This window comes from Pezoporus occidentalis, unplaced genomic scaffold, assembly GCF_034315485.1.
Source record: "Pezoporus occidentalis ecotype Australia unplaced genomic scaffold, CSIRO_AGI_Poc_V1 ctg18, whole genome shotgun sequence".
Taxonomy (NCBI): Eukaryota; Metazoa; Chordata; class Aves; order Psittaciformes; family Psittacidae; genus Pezoporus; species Pezoporus occidentalis.
The window spans coordinates 1,207,784-1,229,043 of record NW_026913640.1 but is presented as its reverse complement, the minus strand read 5'-3'; the positions used below and the strand labels follow the sequence as shown (position 1 = coordinate 1,229,043).

General features: G+C 38.5%; 1 protein-coding gene across 2 annotated transcripts in view; it reads right to left on the bottom strand.

The window, feature by feature from the left end:
- Window positions 1-1,935: 1,935 nt before the first annotated feature.
- The window catches only part of TRPC4 (transient receptor potential cation channel subfamily C member 4), a 143,223-nt gene continuing 123,898 nt past the window's right edge, over window positions 1,936-21,260 (bottom strand). For both annotated transcript variants that reach the window (XM_062614994.1, XM_062614993.1), the window contains 5 exons: window positions 19,296-19,491; window positions 17,491-17,685; window positions 8,898-8,939; window positions 7,002-7,091; window positions 1,936-3,810 (listed from right to left, as the gene is read on the bottom strand). In XM_062614994.1, coding sequence (XP_062470978.1) covers window positions 3,094-3,810; window positions 7,002-7,091; window positions 8,898-8,939; window positions 17,491-17,685; window positions 19,296-19,491 — 1,240 coding nt within the window. In that variant the 3' untranslated portion in view covers window positions 1,936-3,093. The remainder of the gene's footprint in view (window positions 3,811-7,001; window positions 7,092-8,897; window positions 8,940-17,490; window positions 17,686-19,295; window positions 19,492-21,260) is intronic.

The following is a 21,260-nucleotide window of genomic DNA, read 5'->3' as shown; positions in this document are numbered from 1 at the left end:
ACGTTTTTATTTAGACAATTTTCTAACTCCTTGGAACATTTCATGATTTTAAGTTCTGCTTCAAAAGACTGGTTTTATAGAAGTTTATGTCCTTGGGGCTTTTTGAGTTCCTCCTATACTGATGCTGATGGAGGCTGCAGGCAGGGATGGGTAGGTTTGAACATTTTATTTCTCTTGAGGAGAAAGCATGTTCACCTTTACAGAGCTTAATAATGCCTCTGCTGTGGTGTTTCAAACCTTGTGCACTGCTAAATCTTTCTTAGTACAGATATCCTCTTGGAGGCATATGATGAGAAGGGGTGTTTTTTTGACTGCAAAGCAATAAAAGCCCACCACCATTTTAAATTTGGACATATTTGGAGCTCTTATCTGTTTTCACAAAATGAGGTGTTTATTTGCCATTAAATTTAAATGGAATGGGATCAGGTCCCTTTTTTGTGTCAGGCTTTGATGACTAAGAATCACATAAAATTGGTCAAATGTTGAAGTATGCTATATTTAATAAATATTTGCTTCAACATTCAGTTGTAAAGAAAGAAAAAAGAAAGCAAAAGACATTGTATTGCTATGCAATACAATATCAAGGCCTTATGCCGAAGCACCTTGCCCACCTGCACTGCCTTTGGTGTTGCCTTGCATCTACTCCAAGACTTAGACTGACTCCCAGCACAGTGAAGTCATGATGTGATGGCATGGCTGATGTTTCAGCTAAATTGTACTGTGTTTTCACTCTGTTGGGAACTTCGTGCACAGGACAAATAGGCTTTTATGATGGCAGAATAATATGCTGATCTCTTAGGCCTGTGGTAGTTAACTTGTTCTGTTAATGGCACTTATAAATGGCATTATAAATACCCCACTCAGGCACATTTTTTCTGTAATGAAACCACATGGCTGAAAAGCATTGAAAGCTTTTTAGAGCAAGGACTGTTTGTTTTGAATTTTGTTAATAAAAGGGTACTAAGCTTAGAACTCTAAGGTGTTACAAACCATGATGAAGAATGAGAAAGTGAAATCAGTGGTGGAGAAGGACTGTCTATAAATATATAGGATATATGTATATGTATATAGGATATAAAGAACTTTATGACAACATATGACACATTTGCTTTATGCTATTCCTAACACAAATTTTACAGTAGAAAAGAGAACTCTCTAAAAGAGCTGATCTAGTAAAAATGATATGAAGTTTTTCCACCATTATTATTATTATTTATTTCTTTTTATGCTTGTGATAATTCAGGTGCTTTCCAAACAGAAGCTACAGGCCCTGCCCCGCGGAGCTCACAATCTAAAGATGGATAAGGAGAGAGACATGAAGGAAGGCGAGGGGGCGTCACAGAGAAGTCAAGAGGCCAAGATGGAAATCAACCATATCTTAGTAATCAAATGTTGTTTGAATGTATTGTTGCAAAGCTATACAAACTGTTTTCCAATTATTGCTCATATTTTCCATTTTGGCTCAAATAACTCACTCCTAGGTGCCATGGCACAGATAGAGATACAGGAAGGAAGCTTTCAATATGTGAGTTCACAATAGCACATGTATAAAGTAGAGCTAGAGAACTCACCTAAATGTATAGAGATGACAGGGATTTATCTGGAATTTCAGAACTCAGTTCAGTACCATGACCGTTTAGATCCACAATGGTGTGGCTTTCTGTCAGGTCCTACAAGGTGGGAGTTACTTGTGATGGATTTCATCTGCAATGTAAGTGCACTCTATGCGTCTGGAGGTTCCTTAATATAGGCTAAGATGAACTGCAAAATCTATTATGGCAGTGCTAGGCAAGTTAAGAATGAAATGACCACACCAATGTGGTATATTCTCATGTTTCCAAGAGAGAAGAAGGATGGTGCTGATAGTTCAAGGGTAGTTATTTTTAGGTCAGTTGTAAAATTACATTTTTAATAATGTAGAACACCAGTCACTGGTTAAAAAGAAACAGACCATTTAATTTTAAAAATACTTGCTTTGACTAAGACAATAAGTCACTCATCAGTTATGAAAAATACTATTAGGTTTTCTTTACACATTTAAATGTCTAAGTATTTTTTATCAAAACCTCCTGTCAGGTTCCCCCAAAACTCTGAAGTTGTCAAAGAAACTCTCTTAAGGCCTGCCTTTAAAAACTTCTCAATAAATTGCTGCATTTTTCCAAGTACTCGGGACAATTGTATGTTTATTTATTCCTGAAGTATCTTGCTCTTAGCAAATATGAGTGTATTGTGAAGGCAAAAGCATAAGTTGAAGGCAAAGTGCATAGGTTGTCCATGTTTGGAAAAATAAATGGTTGAAGAAGCAGTAGCTGTTGTGATTACGGATTTCCAGAGAGTAATCAATCATCAGTTCTTAGCAAGCCACAGTTATTCCTTTTACTACAAGAAACACTATTTTTTTAGTCTTCAAATCCTGCAAATGCTTCTAACAATGGTAACAGGACAGTAATAATCCTTTTGCTGGGTGGAAAAAGCTGTAATTGAATAATCAAATAGACCGAACTTTCATAACTTACAGGTATTCATGTTCCTTCAATAAATAAAAGAATATATTTTATATTTTGATTCCGTATAGCTTTTGAAAGAAATTAAATTTATATCAATTTAAATAAATGATTCTAATAGCTTGACATGAACTATGCTGACAGGAACAGCTTATGATTATTATGGTGCCCAGAATCTTTTAAGAACCTACAAAGTTAAATAAAGGCTTAAAAGTTTCTTAAGCTACTTTTTTATTTGCATAGAAAAATATTTATCATAGGAGTCAACTATCATATGAGAGAAATTGCATTTGTTGTAATTGAAAAAGATAGCTAAAAAGTTTCTGTGGGTTATTGCAACAGTACAAGAATACAAGATGCTTCCATTTATTAAAAAATGTAAAACAAATCGTGAAAGCTAAAGCAGGCTACAAAACAGAAGGTTCCCGTATTATCTTTCTCTTGACTACTATGTTACAAGATCATGTGCCACAGTTGAGTACTACAAAGTGTAATTCTTCATTTGCTAATATGACTATTAAAACATTCCCCCCCCAAAAAAAGCACTATGCAAAATATATATATTTGTAAATGCTTCCTCCTGTAAGCATCACAACCTTGTTATCACATAATCACCCTGATCAATTGTTTCCTGTTTCTCATCACAGTCAATGCTAATCTCCAATTCCTTGTCCAGCTGATCCTGCGATGTGGCTGGTTCTGAGTTCTGTATCTCCATTTTCTCTGTTTCTGAAGCACAAATACTTCCCTCTTCCTGTGAATCCAAAGAGTCACCATTATTCTGTGACTCACCTAACATGCATTTTTTGTCAGGATTTTGGATATTTAATTCACAGTTCATGGTCAGTTCTCCCTCTTCCAGTTCATTAGTTTTCTCACTTTGTTCTTCTGCCTGTTGACGGGAAACTGCTTCAGAAACGGTGTATATTTTATTTGTACTCTGCTCCAAAGAGTTTGGTTTTGATCGTCTGTGAAATAACCCAAAATTTTTTATGTCTGTTACAAAATTCACACGCTTTTGTTTCTCCTTAGTGGAATCTGACACCATCATCGCTGAGCCGTTGCTTACATTATGTGTTTCAGAGGCAATAGTGGCTGATCTTGGGTGAATCATAGTTGTTATGTCAAAAAGGCTGAAGTTCTTTTTCTTTCCTTTCTTGTTTTCTTCACTCTCACTATTTTCTTCATTTTCTGACAGAGAGGAATTGTCTTTGTTCATTTTTGCAGTCTGCAAATTAGACAGCTTGTTTCCTTTTAACAAACCCAGGACTTCAAAACGAAAGCTGGAAATATCTTGTTTTAACTCCTACAATTTAGGAAGAAAGATGAAACAACAGAGCACAAAAGCTAATTTGACTTTTCCTTTTGTAATTAAAAAGAGAAAAAAAATAGCCTTATGCTAGGGATCAGTAATAAACTTCACCATATGAATAATACCTGGCATTTCAAGGTGCTTTGCAGACTGTCGAATGGATCTTCCAGGTGAGTCAGAAAAGCAATCAGTAATTCTATCAGATGAAACTTCAGAGGAAATATGCCTTAGCCTAGACTGCTCATAGAAATCACTGTCAGTGGTGGAGGAAGGAGCACAGACATCTTGAAGACTTGCACCCAATCTGCTAGAGAGTGTAATCCCATCATGATAACACCATTTTGTTCAGCTCTTAACACCATCCTTTACGCACACATGGAGACACATGCATGCCCTAGGCACACATGTGCGCACACTTCCCTGTGAGTAGCAGCACAGCTAGGGCTTTGTCTATTTCCACTAAACGTTTGGCAGCTAGCAGGTAAATCACAACTAATTATTGCAGGCTGATATCAGCCAGTGCAACATCTGTCAAACTATTTTCTCAGCAGAAGGCACCTTGCTTTCAGGAGGTTTCTATTTCTCTTCATTTTCTCCAAAGGGATAGACCTTTAAGATTGTTTAGTCCAATTGTAAACCAAACACTGCCAAGTCCACCACTAAACCATGTCCCTAAGCACCACATCTACACATCTTTTAAATACCTTCAGGGACAGTGACTCAACCACATTCCTGGGCAGCCTGTTCCAATGATTGGCACCCCTTTCAGGGAAGAAATTTTTCCTAATATCCAATATAAACCTTCCCTGGCACAACTTGAGGCTGTTTCCTCTTATTACTTGTTAGTTGGAAGAAGTTATTGACCCCCACCTCACTACAACATCCTTTCAGGTAGTTGGTTTAGAAAACAATAAGCCCCTCCCTGAGCCTCCTTTTCTCCAGGCTAAACAACCCCAGTTCCCTCATGGAATATACCCAGCAAAAAATATACCTGTTTAAGCAATGAACATTCAGTTTCTCCAGGATAATGCTGTGGGAAATGCTGTCAAAGGCTTTACTAAAGCCTAGACAACGTCCACAGCCTGTCCCTCATCCATTAAGTGGTCACCTTGTAATAGAACGTGAGCCATAGAATCATAGAATCATAGTACAGTTAGGGTTGGAAAGGATCTTAAGATCATCTAGTTCCAGCCCCCTTGCCATGGGCAGGGACAGCTCACACTAAACCATGTCACCCAAGGCTCTGTAGAACCTGGCCTTGAACACCGACAGGGATGGAGCATTCACAACCTCCCTGGGCAACCCATTCCAGTGCCTCACCACCCTATAACAGGAAAGAATTTCCTTCTTATATCCAACCTAACCTTCCCCTGTTTAAGTTTTAACCCATTACCCCTTGTCCTGTCACTACAGTCCCTAATGAAGAGTCCCTCCTCAGCATCCTTATAGCCTCCTTCAGATACTGGAAGGCTGCTATAAGGTCTCCAAGCAGCCTTCTTTTCTCCAGGCTGAACAGCCCCAACTTTCTCAGCCTGTCTTCATACAGGAGGTGCTCCAGTCCCCTGATCATCCTCGTGGCCCTTCTCTGGACTTGTTCCAACAGTTCCATGTCCTTTTTATGTTGAGGACACCAGAACTGCACACAATACTCCAGGTGAGGTCTCACAAGAGCAGAGTAAAGGGGCAGGATCACCTCCTTCGACCTGCTGGTCACACTCCTTTTGATGCAGCCCAGTATACGGTTGGCTTTCTGGGCTGCGAGTGCACACTGCCGGCTCATGTTCATTTTCTCATCAACCAACACCCCCAAGTCCTTCTCTGCCCAACCTGTAGCTGTGCCTGGGATTGCTCCGACCCAGGTGTAGGACCTTGCCCTTGGCATGGTTAAACTTCATGAGGTTGGCATCAGCCCACCTCACAGGCGTGTCAAGGTCCCTCTGGATGGCATTCCTTCCCTCCAGCATATCAACCAAACCACAAAGCAGGAGTCAAGCAGGATTCCCCTTTCATAAACCTATGCTGACTGGGCCTGACGTTCTGTGTGTGCCGTGTGATGGCACTCAAGGTGATCTGAATAAAGCAATAATGAAGCAATTAGCTCAGGCTCTGGCTATATCTTCTGCATGCATAAACTTAGCCAGATGAATATGATTTTGAATACTTGAAGTTTGAGGTCTGAAAAAGAGCAAGATGCTAGAAATACACAGTAATGGATGTAGGCATTGTGATATATACTAAATATGAAATATATTTGACTACTTATTTAAATTTTCTGTCTTTTAAGTAATAAATAAATAAATTATAAATACAAATAAATAATAGAATCATAGAACCAACTAGGTTGGAAAAGACATTTAAAATCACCAACCATTACCCCAGGACTGGCAAGTCCACCACTAAACCACGTCACTGAGGGCCTCATCTACACGTTTTTCAAACACTTCCAGGGACGGTGACTCCACCACTTCCCTGGGCAGCCTGTTCCAATGCCTGATCACCCTCTCAGTGAAGAAATATTTCGTAATATCTAATCTAAACCTCCTCTGGTGCAGCTTGAGGCTGTTTCCTCTTGTCCTATTGCTTGTTACTTGGGAGAAGAGACTGACCCCCACCTCACTACAACCTCCTTTCACGTAGCTGTAGAGAGCTTTCTCTACTCCAGACTAAACACCTCCAGTTCTCCCAGCTGTTCCTCTTACAACTTATTCTCCAGACCCTTCATCAGCCTCATTGCCTGTCTCTGGACCTGCTCCAGCAACTCAATATCTCTCCTGAAATGAGGGGCCTAGAACTGAACACAGGAATCAAAGTGCAATCTCACCACTAGCTGCATGATAGCAGACTTTAGCAGAAAAAAAATCTATTTGCTAAGGTGCTGAAACTGTTTGCATCTTGCTTTACCAAATATTATATGTTGTTACACCCACTTAGTCCCCCTTTGTTGTCCCCTTACACCACTTGGCACAATTCAAACCAGCTGATGAAACTGATTATTGCTCCAGAGAAAGAGGGAGATTTGCTGGTGTCGATGTACAATACTATGCCTGTGTGGTCCATCATGACACAGACACTGCTCTAGGAAGTGAGTTACACACTACCTAAATAAATGAGGAGTGTGAGAAATATGCTTCACGGTCTTATAATATCTTACTAGAACACCTATAAACATATAAAAAAACACATACCTTAAAATTTTCTTCTGTCAGTCCTTCCTCAGTTTTGGCATCTCTTATCATTGCTGCAACATATCTTTTCACCAGATTTCTCATAACTTCCTAAAAACATAAAATATTGTGTTAGCTTTCTTGAGATTAGTTACTAAACCTACACTCACCAGGCCTGCTTGGGCTTCTTTGTGCTTTAGGAACATGACAAAAAATGTACAAACCTTGTATCTGGTTGGAAATTTGTTCTGCTTTGCAGTGGAAAGTGATGACTTTAATTGCCCTGAAAAGAGCTGTATTGCATTTCACTGAAGGCATGTCTCATACCAGTAGCAGGCAATCTGACAGTGAGCAGTTGCTGATGCCTCATGAGGGACTATAAGTCTATTGTGGTTGTATAATCTTATTTCCAGCTATACTCTCCCAAACCTCCTGCGATGTGAGATTCAAAGACTTTCTGAATCAGCAACAGCAACTCTAGGTTTAATGGCCTGTGACAGGTTTTCCTATGTGTTTTGAACTCATGTAAATTCTCAGCATCCACAAATCCCCCACCAATAAATTCCACAGTATAGCTGGAATAAGATTCTGTGTAGGGGTTTATTCATTTCTAACCTGCTCTGTGATAGTTTCCATGTTGCCTTCTACTTCTAAAAATTGTAAATTTATTTAGATTGGAAGAGATGCCTGGAGGCTCTCTGGTCCTGCTCATGGCTGTAACCAGTCAAGTGCTGAATATCTCTAAGGGTGAAGATGCTGCAGCCTCCATGAGCAACTTTTTCCAATTCTTTACTACCATCACTGTGATGATGATTTTCCTTACAGAATTTCCCTTCTTGCAGTTTGTGTCCATTGACTCCTTTTCCAAGAAAACTCTGGCTGCCTTTCTCTCTAACCACCCACTGTGCTCTTGAAGGCAGCAATTAGATCCCCCTTAACCTACCCCAGGCTGAAATGCGGGTTTCTCCTTTACGTCAGCCTTCTAACCATCTTGGTGGCTGTTTCCTGGATTCCTTCCTGTTTGTTAACAACTCTCTTGCAGTGGGGGGCCCAAAACAGGTCACACTGCTCCAGTCTTACAAGTGTGGGCTGGAGAGGAATAATCACGTCTCTCAAAGTGCTGCCTACAGCCTTACTAATGCAGTGCAGTATGTGTCTGGTATTCAGTTTGTAGATGGGTGGTAAACAGCTGCTCTGTGTTCACCTTCCCCCGATTTTATAGGTCCCTGTTGTACGTCTCACAGCTGTCTCTTTTTCAGGTTGGAAAAGTCCTACTTTACCGTTTCTCATATGTAATCCATTAATTACTAAACCTACAAGTGTAGAGTCCACATCTTGTTTAACTTGCAACAAAAATTGAAAATAAATCTGAAAATTATTCCTTGTGCAATAATCTCAAAAAATCAGAGGCTAAAGCAGGAAGAATGGAGTAGAACAGCTTACAGGGTATCTGGGAAGTTGGCTTATTAAGGGACAGGAAGTTTGTGACAGGAAGTCTGTGGGGAAACAGAGGTGGAGCGATGGAGAGCAGGTTCTCATGAAACATGTCAGTGAGCTGCACATATAATCCTGATGAACCCCAGCAGGGAGGTGGGACTATGTGGAATGTTTTTTTAAAAGGCAATCCATGTTACAGCGGGCAAAATACTACTCCATATATTATTGCTCTATAAAATACCCTTTTGCACCCCAAAAGTAGAAAACCCTATTTCTCAAATGCTGTTTTTTTGAACACCAAAAATACTAAGCTTGTTTGCTGAGGATGAAATAAGTATTCATTTTGTGAATTAGTCCTTCTTTTTTTTTTTTCTTCTTTCCCATGAAATTCTTCCTTTTTTTTTTTTTTTTACCCCATGAACTTTCTGGAAGCACTGAAAAAAAATTGTAAAAAAACCCCCAAAAAATATGGGCCTGTACCTGGTACTGATGATGTCTTCTCAGATTGTCAGCTGCACGCCTCTAGAAAAGAACAAAAAAACATAAATCCTTGCCTGGTAGTAAAATATTTACTGCATAACAAAACAGCAGGCCTGTGCAGTATGTGGTATGTACTAAGCTGAGGGGTTGGTCAAAGTCTGCTGAAGACAGTGGTGTTGGAGCAAAGACTGAGGAGTATTTTACTGAATTGAGAACAGCTTGACATAAGCATTGTATTAGCAAGACACTTGCTATGGCTCCTAATGTTTCATTTAAGATAGACCTAACCAATACCTGCACTATAAAACCATACTGAAGGGAAAATTTCCTGCTTAGTTCCCTATTAAAAAACACTTGGTCATAGAGAGGGGATGGAAGAAAGAAACCTAAACTGCAGTGCAGTTTGGTGTTGGTAGGGAAGGAGGGTAAGAGGGTTAATAACTCTGAATAGGAACAGCAAAAAGAAGCGTAGTAGGATGAAAGCATGGTTCAAGCTTTAAGCAAGTGTTGCATTAGTTTATACTGCAATATCTAAGGGCTATCCAGAAGATGGGTTGAAAAAAAATAAACATCTCGAATTACTTAGTCCTTGAATTATTGTTGTCCTCAATAGCATACTGAGTCACATCTCCCTGTTCTATACCTTAATTATCTCTGACTCGTGAAAGAAAGACAATTTTAACTTGGGTTCTTATATCTGCTGCTGGTGAGAAAAAATGGTGTCTAACCACTAACTGCATTTGTACAAACCAGAATACTTACAGCATCTTAAAACAGGGTAAAAAGACATCCAAGGGGCTTGTTAAAATTTACCTCAGTTACATAATAAGGCAGTTCACAGTAAGGTGTTTTGTCACCTTCTTGTACATGAAACTGATTGGCAATTTATAATTAACACTTTCCCTGTACTCCAAATCAGTTTAGTCTTCAGAGCCGACTTCTTGTTTGTAAATAATTTGAGGGATGCAGTAGCTGTGTGATTGGGCTTCACAAAAAAATAATAGAAAGGGGAAGATCATGATTTCTCAATCAGTCTGAACAGCCACTGTACTGTAGGGCTTTATCCATAAGCATCTTGCCTTCAGTATTTTTCCAGATGGTGTTTCTGTATCTATGCCTTGTCCAAAGAGAAGATAGAAATTTCTTTTGTTTAGGAGTGGAGGGACAGGCGAGCATCCCCACCGCCGGGACGAGAGGGGCAAGGCAGCCATGGGGAGGCTGATACCGTCCCACCACCCGCCTTTAGCCGATTTTCAGAAAAAAATTCTGATTTTTCGCAGTTGACCACACGATGGAGATGTTTCATTCCTGCTGAGAGGGCACTGAAGGGGGTCTGTTGCTAAGAGAGCTCAACAACAGATCTGACTTACAAAGGAAAAAAACACTTTAAGGTGTAATTGAAATGCACTTCAGTTCAGGTAAAGCTAATAACTCATATAAACAAAACAAATTATTACTTTCATCTTGCAGAATACTTTCTGCAGTTGCTGTCTGCTCTGCTTTATTTCACAGTGAAATGTGAAATAAATGCATAGGTTTCATTCTGTACCCATAACAAGAAACGGCTAAATCATGTTTATTCTTGTTGTCCAACTGATTCTGAAATTCCCAGAAACAGAGGCTGTGGATTTTAAAACAATTTCATATATGTAGTAACATGTCCAGAACAGTTTTATTATACTTAACAATTGTTTTCAATCCATACCACTGAGAAGGTTAAAGAGAATGCATTTAATGGTGAGTTTTTAAACACAGACACATAAATACTGTACAGCAAATTATGCATACAAATAACCTATAAAAGTTACTACACCCATCACTTCTCTATCTCCTGTTTAAATGTTCAGATTCAGTCTCCAGTTCATAATGGCCTTTTGACTCCTGAAAGCAGAATGAATCTTTGCTTAAACACATCTGAAAATCAAACTATTCACTATAAATAAATAAAATTGCATTAATATTCATATTGTACTTGTTTAGTTTTCAGCCAGCCTGCTTTTTCTTTATGTGGTCATAGTCTAATCTGTGGTTCAAAAGTTGTTTCAAGTAACCACTGTGCTATGCGCTTCTTCAAGTGTTGAAAGCTATGGCTGACAAAGTTAAATCTAACTAAATATAACAACATTCTTCTGAGGATAATGTCTTATTAGGTCATGAAACTGAAGGGGATTATAAAACACTTTCCAAAGGGGGCACTGATATAATTTACTAAGCTTGAATAGAAGATCTCCTAGTGCTGATAATAATTTTGGTCTTTCTGCTTATGCCATTCCTAGTAATTTGCATTGTTTGGAAGAAAAATCTCATTAGCAGGGAAAAGGTTGATAATCTTAAATTACTTAGAATCATAGAATCATAGAATAGTTAGGGTTGGAAAGGGCCTTAAGTCATGGCATATATATTCCTTATCTTCAATAGAAGCATCCCATATGAACTTAATCTGTGTTGACAGGTTTTCCCATGAGAAGGTTCTTGGCTCCACAGCAAACACTCCAGATTACTGATTCCCATTCCAGGTGGAAGGAACTTCAATTTTCAATAATGCACGTTATGGAGAAAATACAAAATACTTATATTGACTTAGGAGTTGCATCATTTTCCACTTGGAGAACAAAGAATAGGAGAAGGGGAAAGGATATTTTCTCTGACAAATGGTAATAATTATCATGTAGGTTGCTTGGCAAAATAGCAGCAAAATAAAAAAAATAGAAAAGAGGTAACTTTTTATCTATACATCAGATGTACACACACACATAAAAATATCACCAGATATTCCTAATGATCCTTTACATTTTCTCCTCTGAAATACTTTAAATTATATGTAAAAAACTTTCTGGCAACTGATCAAACATCGAGTGGAATGTAACTTGAGTAAAACAGTACAATTTATTCCAGTGGGATTGAGGTTTCTTTTCTTACATCTCTTTCTTGAAATAGCAATGAATTTCAGGTGGCCAACAGCAGTAGCCTTGAGACACCCAAAAGCCTCAGGCAGTTAGGAAACCTTCTGCCCAATCAGTACAATTACTTTACTAATCTGGCTTTTGCAAAGGTGAGTGACAAAGTTAACAGAACTGCCACATATATATATGCAAAGAGCAGCACACACTGTTATTTCAGACATTTGAGTGTAGGAGATCTTTGTGGTAATAGCTAAAGAGAATTCTGCACACCTGGGATATGTCAAAATGACAGAAAATAAAGATGTGCTGCAATCTGAAAGGTAGAAGATCTTTCTCTGATTAACAGCAGATCTGAAGTACTAGTAAGCAACATGTAACCATCCTGTCCTTTCTTCAAGCTGTAGCTGCGCTGGAGAAGCTGCCATCGGTGCGGTTGGACAGTGCGCTGCTTTGGATAAAAAACTGTCCTTTGAAAAAGCTCCTGTTGACTCCCCCACCTACTGCTTCAGCTGTCCCAGTACAACAAAGGCTGGCAGAACCACAGAGCTGACATTCAAGAAGCAAATTAATCAGCTTTCTTCAGAGGCACCTCACTTGCCTGCAGACTCTGTTCTTTCCCGTGATAGCTTTGTTACAAGCAACACTGTAAATGGTCCCTGCAAGCAACTGTGTCATACTTATTTCTACTGACATTTTCCTTCTTCATTCAAGTCAGTTAAATCCTTTCACTAGCATGTCTACTGTAAACTATTCTGAATCTGAACTCTTTCTTTACAAGTTCTGCCTGCATATAATGAACTTGCAAGTGTACATACATATATATTTTTTATAGTGGATTGTTGGTGACACATTTAATGCATCCTTTAATCATTCCTAGCTCATAATTCCTGTCTTTTTGGTACTAAAGTTTCTTATGCAGACATCATGCCTGATCCACCAATCATCTGTTTTGTATCCTCTAGCCCTGATTTTGGATGCACGCTATTGCTTTTTCTGCTGGAAAACACTATAGTACATCACCACTGAGTAAAGCTTCCTAATAGGAAAGTTGGCATTTAAAGGTTTAAAAAAAAATGTTTTGAAATCTAGGTTCTGCCTTACAAACAACATGGCATCCATACATCCATATAGCGAATATAAGGAAATGAGCCCAAAACTGAGCCTACAGTGTTGTTTTATTTTTTCCCCAGGAATGGTCATAGGGAAGGAATCAGAGTACACAATGTGGAGTTCAATAATATGAAGTAGGTCCCAACAAAGCTTATCTTGTAGCTGTGAGGTCAGCATTATTACAGGGGATATTCCAGTGAGCTGGAGTCAGAGAGCTGTCAACTGAGATTTGTGAACAAAAGGCAAAGAAAGTCTTCATTTCCCTTTGGTTCATAGGGCATAGAAATTCTAAATTCAATTTGTAATGTAGTTTTTTCAGACAATTGAAAAAGCTCTGGGAAACCAACACTTAGCTGTGGGTGAATAAGTTTTTCAAAACCAGGAAACAGCACATTCCCCCAGGACAAGCTGAGATCACCGTGATGTGCCCATGCATTCTCCAAGGACTTAACCTCTTGGGGAAAATCCAGTGAGCAGCATCTGTTTTACATCTACTCAAACTGTGTGTACACCTGACTGCTGGAGTAAATAATGGCTCTCACACTTTGATGGGTATGAAAAGATTTTCATGGAAATCAGAGCAAATATTGCATACCCACATCTGATTTCATTTTGGAGCTTGGGTACATAACTGTGCCTAGAAATCACAGTGTTCCAAATTCAGATAGCCCTAATGGGCCTTGTGTTATACCTGAGGAGCTAGCTGAAGTTTTATGAGTTGCACAGATGTATGGACTGAATCTGCCTAGTCAGCTACAGCCACTCACTTTCTCTGGGCACCTGGAAGTCTTGTTGCCATGATGGCTCTTCTGGTGAGCCCTCTGCTTCACAGGGGTTTCAGCTATTCTTTCAGCTAAGTGCCTATTCTGTAAGAAACTAGCAATGGATATAGCCCTATTGGGTCACATACTTTAGGATTTCCATTTTCTTCCATCAACATTTTTATTTTAAAATTTACTCTACAGAAATAAACCAAAAATGTCCCACATCTCTTCCTTGCCTATGTCCTCCACACCCAAACAGTTCAGTAATTAGGGGTTCACATCACATATTTCTGTTCTTCCAAGAGAGTACCTTTCCCCTTCAGGATCTTAATGACTTTGAGATGGAAATCTCTCATATCAGAACTGCTGTGCTTGGGGTAAATAATTAAATATCTACTGGGTATTAACCTGGTTCTCTCTTAGCCCAAGCCATTTGCTTTACTGGGCACCTGCTCCTTCTTTCTCCATACAGAAATATCATCCTGAAGCTGAAAAGTCTTTCCCAACAAATGCTTATTTGAAACTGGTATATACTAATGAAAAAGTTTGGTTTTAGTGGTTTTTTTTTTTCATAAAGAGAAAAAAAATTACATTTGGAAAAAATCCCAACCAGCTCTGTGTATAGAGTCCCTGCCCTTTGACCTGCACCAGTTTTCCAAAATCCAAGCTGCTAATTTCTAGAAGGTGTTCTTTATGTACCCCTGCAGGTGGCAGTCACAGGAATCTGGGGGTGATCTTTCCGAATTCCTTTCCTCACCATGCTAGTCAGCATGTTTCTGAGAGCACCTTTTCTCCTTATTATTTCACAGAGCCAGAAATTATTTAACTTCAAAAGCTGAAGTTTGGGAGGGAAAAAAACTAAAAAAAAAAATCCCTTATCCTGGATGGAAAGTCTGACAGAAAATACTGTACTGAAGGGTTTTTGGGGGGATGTATAAGGGTATTTGGGATCTGTCTCAGTGAAACAGGGATATTGTATTAACCAACCCTAGATTGTCAGCTTCAATACACTGGCATTAATTTTCATATCACTCCATCAGTTTACACTAGCTAATCATCCTCACCAAATGTTTAACAAACGCCTAGAAGCATTGCTCACTATCTCCCTCACACAAATACATAGAATCATAGAATAGTAGAATAGTTAGGGTTGGAAAGGACCTTAAGATCATGTAGTTCCAACCCCCCCTCCGCCATGGGCAGGGACACCTCACACTAAACCATGTCACCCAAACACTAAACAATGTAATCCAAGTTACATTCACATTATGTCACATTATGGTTACTGCTTTGAGGCAGGTTTTCCTGTTATGTTCATTGACTTTTCGAATGTGAAGATAACGTTGACTCCAGCTGATAGAATAGTGGGAACTCCTTAAAGAGGAAAGTAGGCAGATAATGAGTAGAAAGAATGACTGTCAAAGACCTGTGTCCCCCTTAAGGAATATGGGAATTAAATATGATTTTCTCTTTCTAATAAAATCTTAAAGTTTTCTGCATGTACTTCTTTCCCTTCCTAGATTACACAGTGATGTTTTATTTTCAAAATTCTTCACTATTTATGCTAGCTCATGTCTTTAAAAAAAAAAAATTCTATTCAAATCACTGTTTGTCTTTCTTAACTGCTTTTCTGATATTAATTTCAATTTTTTTTTTCATTGTTTCTTTCTTGTAGTCTATTACTGCTTTGTTTCAATGTCGTCCTCACATTCATAAGCTTCCTTTTCTGGCTGTTTCTTTCCTATCTACGAGTATGAGAGATAAGTGAACTTATTTCTCCAAGTGTATCTGGCAATTAAACTGAATGACAGGATGTGACTGGAGAATATGTAGGAAAAGCCTATCCCTATTAATCAACTTATCAAGAAACTGGAAAGAAATACAAATTAAATGTCAAGAGAGTAATGGTCCAGCAAAGAACCGTATTATATCCCCTGGCTTCTTTGAAATGAATGGAAGTTTTGTTACCAGGGTCAACAGCATGAAGATTATAACCCTTTCTTCTTTCCCTTACCTACATATGAAATTCTTATACTCTCACATAATGCTTTGCTATCTGAGTTCCTAACAGACTTGAAAATATTTATATTCACCAAATCCCTACAGTATAGGGAAAGCACCATTGCCCACATTTTACCACACAGAAAAATATGTGGTAAATATGACCACATAATTTTCTTTATGTTGGAGCTGGCTGAAAGTAGTTAAGTGATTGAGGTACTGACTTGCACACCATGGGAAATGAAGAAACCATAACCAGAAAAATTTAGTTCTTAGTGGGTTAGGTTGTTGCCTGGATATTTGCTTGACAATATAGAAAAACTCTGCTGCTGACAATCTCAGCTGGGTAAAGCTAGGAAGCAGAAATTTAAATCTGCTTTACCCACTGCAGCTACAAGAGAAAGCCCGTAGCTGAGATATTGCATAAGTCATCTGCTGAATCCAGGTGCAAGACTATTCTTTTCCCCTCTTTTGTTCTAGAAATTTCACTAACAATCAGCACTATTACAATAGGGTACCAATGTGATTCTGAAATAACTCTAGCTTTAAATTCAAGTAAGCAATTCCAAGTAAATGCTATTACCTTTCAAAATGTTTTATTTAATGGGAACAGCATTTTGTAAGAATGCTCTTATGGTAAACCCATTTCATTACATGATGAGAAAGAGAGACAGAGAATATTTCATGACAAATACTTTATACACGAATCTGTGGTTCATGATGTGTCAGTGATACTTGAACTGTGACACGTGAGCTAGAGATCATCAACCACACTTCTGGGATCCGTAGACAGGTATAGTTATTTGATCTCTTGTATTTTTATTGCTTTTGATCTTTCTTGCATTATCTGTAGATGAGGCACTGTCATGTCCCAGGCACATCTACAGGTTGGGTAGAGAAGAGATTCAGAGCAGCCCTATGGAGAAAGACTTGGGGGTGTTGGTCAATGAGAAAATGAACATGAGCTGGCAGTGTGCACTCGCAGCCCAGAAAGCCAACCGTATCCTGGGCTGCATTAAGAGAAGCATGACCAGCAGGTCAAAGGAGGTGATCCTGCCCCTCTACTCTGCTCTTCTGAGACCTCACCTGGAGTATTGTGTGCAGTTCTGGTGTCCTCAACATAAAAAGGACATGGAACTGTTGGAACAAGTCCAGAGGAGGGCCATGAGGATGATCAGGGGACTGGAGCACCTCCCGTATGAAGACAGGCTGAAGAAGTTGGGGCTGTTCAGCCTGCAGAAGAGAAGGTTGCGTGGAGACCTCATAGCAGCCTTCCAGTATCTGAAGGGGGCCTACAGGGATGCTGGGGAGGGACTCTTCATTAGGGACTGTAGTGATAGGACAAGAGGTAACGGGTTAAAACTTAAACAGGGGAAGTTTAGATTGGATATAAGAAAGAAGTTCTTTGCTGTAAGGGTGGTGAGGCACTGGAATGGGCTGCCCAGGAAGTTGTGAATGCTCCATCACTGGTTGTGTTCAAGGCCAGGTTGGACAGAGCCTTGGGTGATATGGTTTAGTGTGAGGTGTCTCTGCCCATGGCAGGGGGGCTGGAACTAGATGATCTTAAGGTCCTTTCCAACCCTAGCTATTCTATGATCCTTGATTCTATGGTTCATTATGTCATTGCACAGAAATATGATTTTTTTTTTCAGTCTAATACATTTACATGAATGTAAGGTATAAACATTCTCTACTAGAATTATTCTCTAACTCATATGTACGTTATTTGACAGTTTGGATGGTCTGTAAAGCTGAGAAAGACTCACCTATATAACAAAGAGGAGTACTGTAGGCAGAGTAAAGCACAGGACTTACCCCTATTGTTCCAAAACTTTCTGGTTTTCTTCTAATTTTTTTCTTACAAAGGTGTCTCCATAACCATTTGATCAGATACCACAGAGACTTTGGGCTTGGTATGACATTAAAAGGAGTGGGCAGAGTTCCTCCTTCTTCGAAGTAACTCATCCAGAGTTTTGTTCGAGCAAACTTCCACTCAATGTCTGCATGATCCTGCACACAGGAAACACACCACCAGCACAGATTCTTGTTAAAATTGAATAAATTGATTTTCTTGTTAAAATAGTGGAATCTTCTTTTGACAGAAGGTCTTTAACACAAAGCAAAGCTAAGCTACTTTACTTCAGTATACATACAATATATATCCACTTTTAACTTTTCTTTCATTGCTACAGGCTTTTAAATAAACAAAAGATAATTATAAGCAGAAAAATGCTACATTTCTGAAAGAGATGGGTTTTTTTATAATAGCAGCTTATCATTATTACACACAGATCACTCTAATTACTCTGCTGAGTAGCAGCTTCAACAAGTGTGTAAATCTCACAAACTCTCTTAGTAACTGACAGCCCCAGAAATTCTCAAATAGCTTACCCAACAAATCATGAGTCTACTTAAAACTGTTGAGCTGAATATCTCCTTTTCCTTCTGCTTCAGATCTGTATATTCAGATCCTATTTAGGTTGTGAGGGGGTTATATATTTTATTTTATTTTATTTTAATTTAATTTAATTTTATTTCATTTTATTTTAAAATTTTAGTTCTTTTGGATTCTATATAATATTGTATAATTTTGAAAAGTTTAAAAAAAAAACAAAACTAAAGTCCATGTAAAGACTGCTAAATGTAGCAGCTGAGCAAGAAGTTTAAATTTACAATATTGTATTTGGATGACAACCATAGTGACCAAGAACTTAAACTATAGGTCTAGTCCTAGCCTTTAATCTTTAATTAATCAAAACAAAAAATTCAGAAGTTGTAGTGGGAAAACTATTTCAACTGCAGTCGTAGTTTTGATGACCTAGTATGTTGTGATATTGTGCACCAGACTTTGCCAGCTAGCACTATATAAACACATGTAGTCAGTATTTCTTTTGTAATTTCCTGATTAGAAAAAAAAAAAAGGGGGGCATTTTAAAAATATACGACTGTGAAGCTTTCTTTCATTTGTTTCCTTTCTGCATGATCATATTAGAATTACCGTATGATGAATCAGTGTTTGTTTTCATTAGCCTTCTTAATAGACAGCTGAGAAATAAAAATAGCACAGTAGCTTTGGTAAGGATGAAGACAGGTTTTGTTGAAGGAGAAAAACAGAAAGACTGCAAAATGATCATGATCTTTTGTTTGAATTGCTAATGGGCCCAGAATTGTCCAAGAAACATCCCATATCTATTATCTGTATATTCATGCTGTATGAAAATAAAAAAAAAAAAAAATCAGCCTTTTAAAGGTTAATAAATATAATGCATTAAAAATACATCAGAGACAGAACAATCTTTGGCAGGGTCTCTTTCTCAGTACAGCTTGAGCAGGACAGCAGCTCCTGTCACTTGCCAGCAGCTTTAGGACATCCTTAACCCATAAACTGGCTTCTGCAGCAGGGCCACCTGTTCCTCATTCACAGTTGTGGAGAAATTCCCCTCTGCCCAATCTAACGGGGGTCTGGTTTCTGGGTCCTCCCAAAACAGAGCAGAGGAATTAGAATGAATCAGAGAATTTGTCCCAATACCCTGTCTGTAAAAAAGGTTTATTGCTAGAAAAATAGGATGTAGGAACAGAGAGAAGGTATGTATTATAAATTATCTAAGGATACAACTTACAGCAATTAGTTGGTAAGAATTATTCATCATGGCTATTAGCATGTTGAGTAGAACAACCAAGGAGATTACATTATATGTACCAAACATGGTGGCCCCAACAAATTCAGTAAATTCATGCCTTGCTTTCACATTGGTCACATAGAGATTGATGAGTCCAAATATAGACCAGAATAATGACTGCAGCGTTTCAAATAATCTGAAAAACAAAACCCAAAAGGACTGGTTGTATAACAACACATGTACTTTTCAGATTGTTCAGGTTTTCCCCAAACATACAAAAGTCTGTGACTTGCTTGAAATAAATGATACTTATCACAATAGAAGCAACATATACAGAATATCTTTCTAGGGAAATGATGGCTTAATGTTTCAAATCTGAGCTTCTAGATACACAATACTGAATCTATAAATAAGCCTGCCAGTGAAAGTCTCATCTTGTACAAACTTCTGAGGGATAACATAGTTTTAGAAATCTTTAGAACCTGCCTTTGAAAGCATTTTGACCCTTTGCCTCGACTGCATAGGGTAAAATAAGGATCCCAAAGTAACTCAATGGTTGTGTTTAAACAATGACAGTATCCTCATAAATACTTGGTGTTGTCAGTTTATGCAATTTCTGGTTTGTGTTGAGAGCCACTGAGATAAAAGGAGTTGTATAATTAGAAGAACATTATTATCATTAGCATATTTTTTGTTTTCCCAAGAATGGAGGCATTAAAAAGACAAACGTGCTGCTCATATGAAACTTGTGCTTTTATAACTAAAGTATACGATATTCCTTATAGAAGCTTGGGACAAGAGCTACGAAGCTAAATAACAATAACCAACTTCAAAAAGATTCCTCTGAAACTAGACAGTTTGACATAATTTTACTTTCATACAATGTTCAGCTACACTACAGTGTCATAAGGGTGGGTTCTGGTTAGACCCTTTACCCATGAAAAGTTTGGAGCAAAATTTTCTGCTTGCCTGGTCCCATAGGTTGGTATTAATTGGAGTGAGTTTTCTCCATGGCCTCCCTCCTGCTCCTTCACCCTGACAACAGGAGCAGGTTACTTGGACAGGATGTGTGGGCCACCAGTGCTGTCCCCATGCACCCGGAAAAGGGAGGATGCAGAACTGCGGGGACTTGTAGCACCCTGGGTGGTCCTGCATGCAGAGACCTGCTGTCCTGAACTGGGCAAAACATAACCCTTCAAATCCTTTTCCCACCAAGCGCTATCATCTGTGAAACAGAACTTTATCACGCAACCCAGTACAGTGCTGTCCCACAGAGAAACCTGAGAGCGCAGTGTGCTTTTACTTATAGTAACTCAAGGTCCTGTATCTCTGTGCCTGTAGTACAGTGTATATGAGTGACAAAGTACTCCTCTGGAGTCTCTGGTATGGTTTGCACTTGCCAGAGCACAAACTGAACAACCACTATTCTCTCCTGCTCAGCTGCCGAACAGACTCTGCAGAAAAGACTCAGGATGGTTTGCTTAACATCATCTTCTGTCACTACTGCCAGTAAGTCCCCACTATTTTCCAAATATTGCTTCCATAAATACGGAGCTCTAAAAATTTTCCTTATGCCTTTCTGTTTAGATCACACAAAGTTTAGAACTGCATAAGATGTTAATATGCAAAATACACATGCCTGAGCAAAGTGACTTGATTAAGATGATGTAAAAGGTGCTATTTTTATAAAATTATTTACTTTGAGAATGAAGCCATTGATAATAAACGTATTTTAAAAACAGCCTAGATATGATTGATAGGAGGTAATGGGGAACAGGTATTTATAGTAGGATTTTGATTCAGATTGAAAGTTGAAAGATGAGATAGAGTATTATTATTCATTTGGTAGAGTTTTGGAACTATAGATAGTAAAACTGTTTTTCAAGTGAAAAAAAAATTAAAAAAATAGACTTTTAACAAGAAATTAGAATACAGTATTTGATTGTATGGAGTAGACTCAGTTTC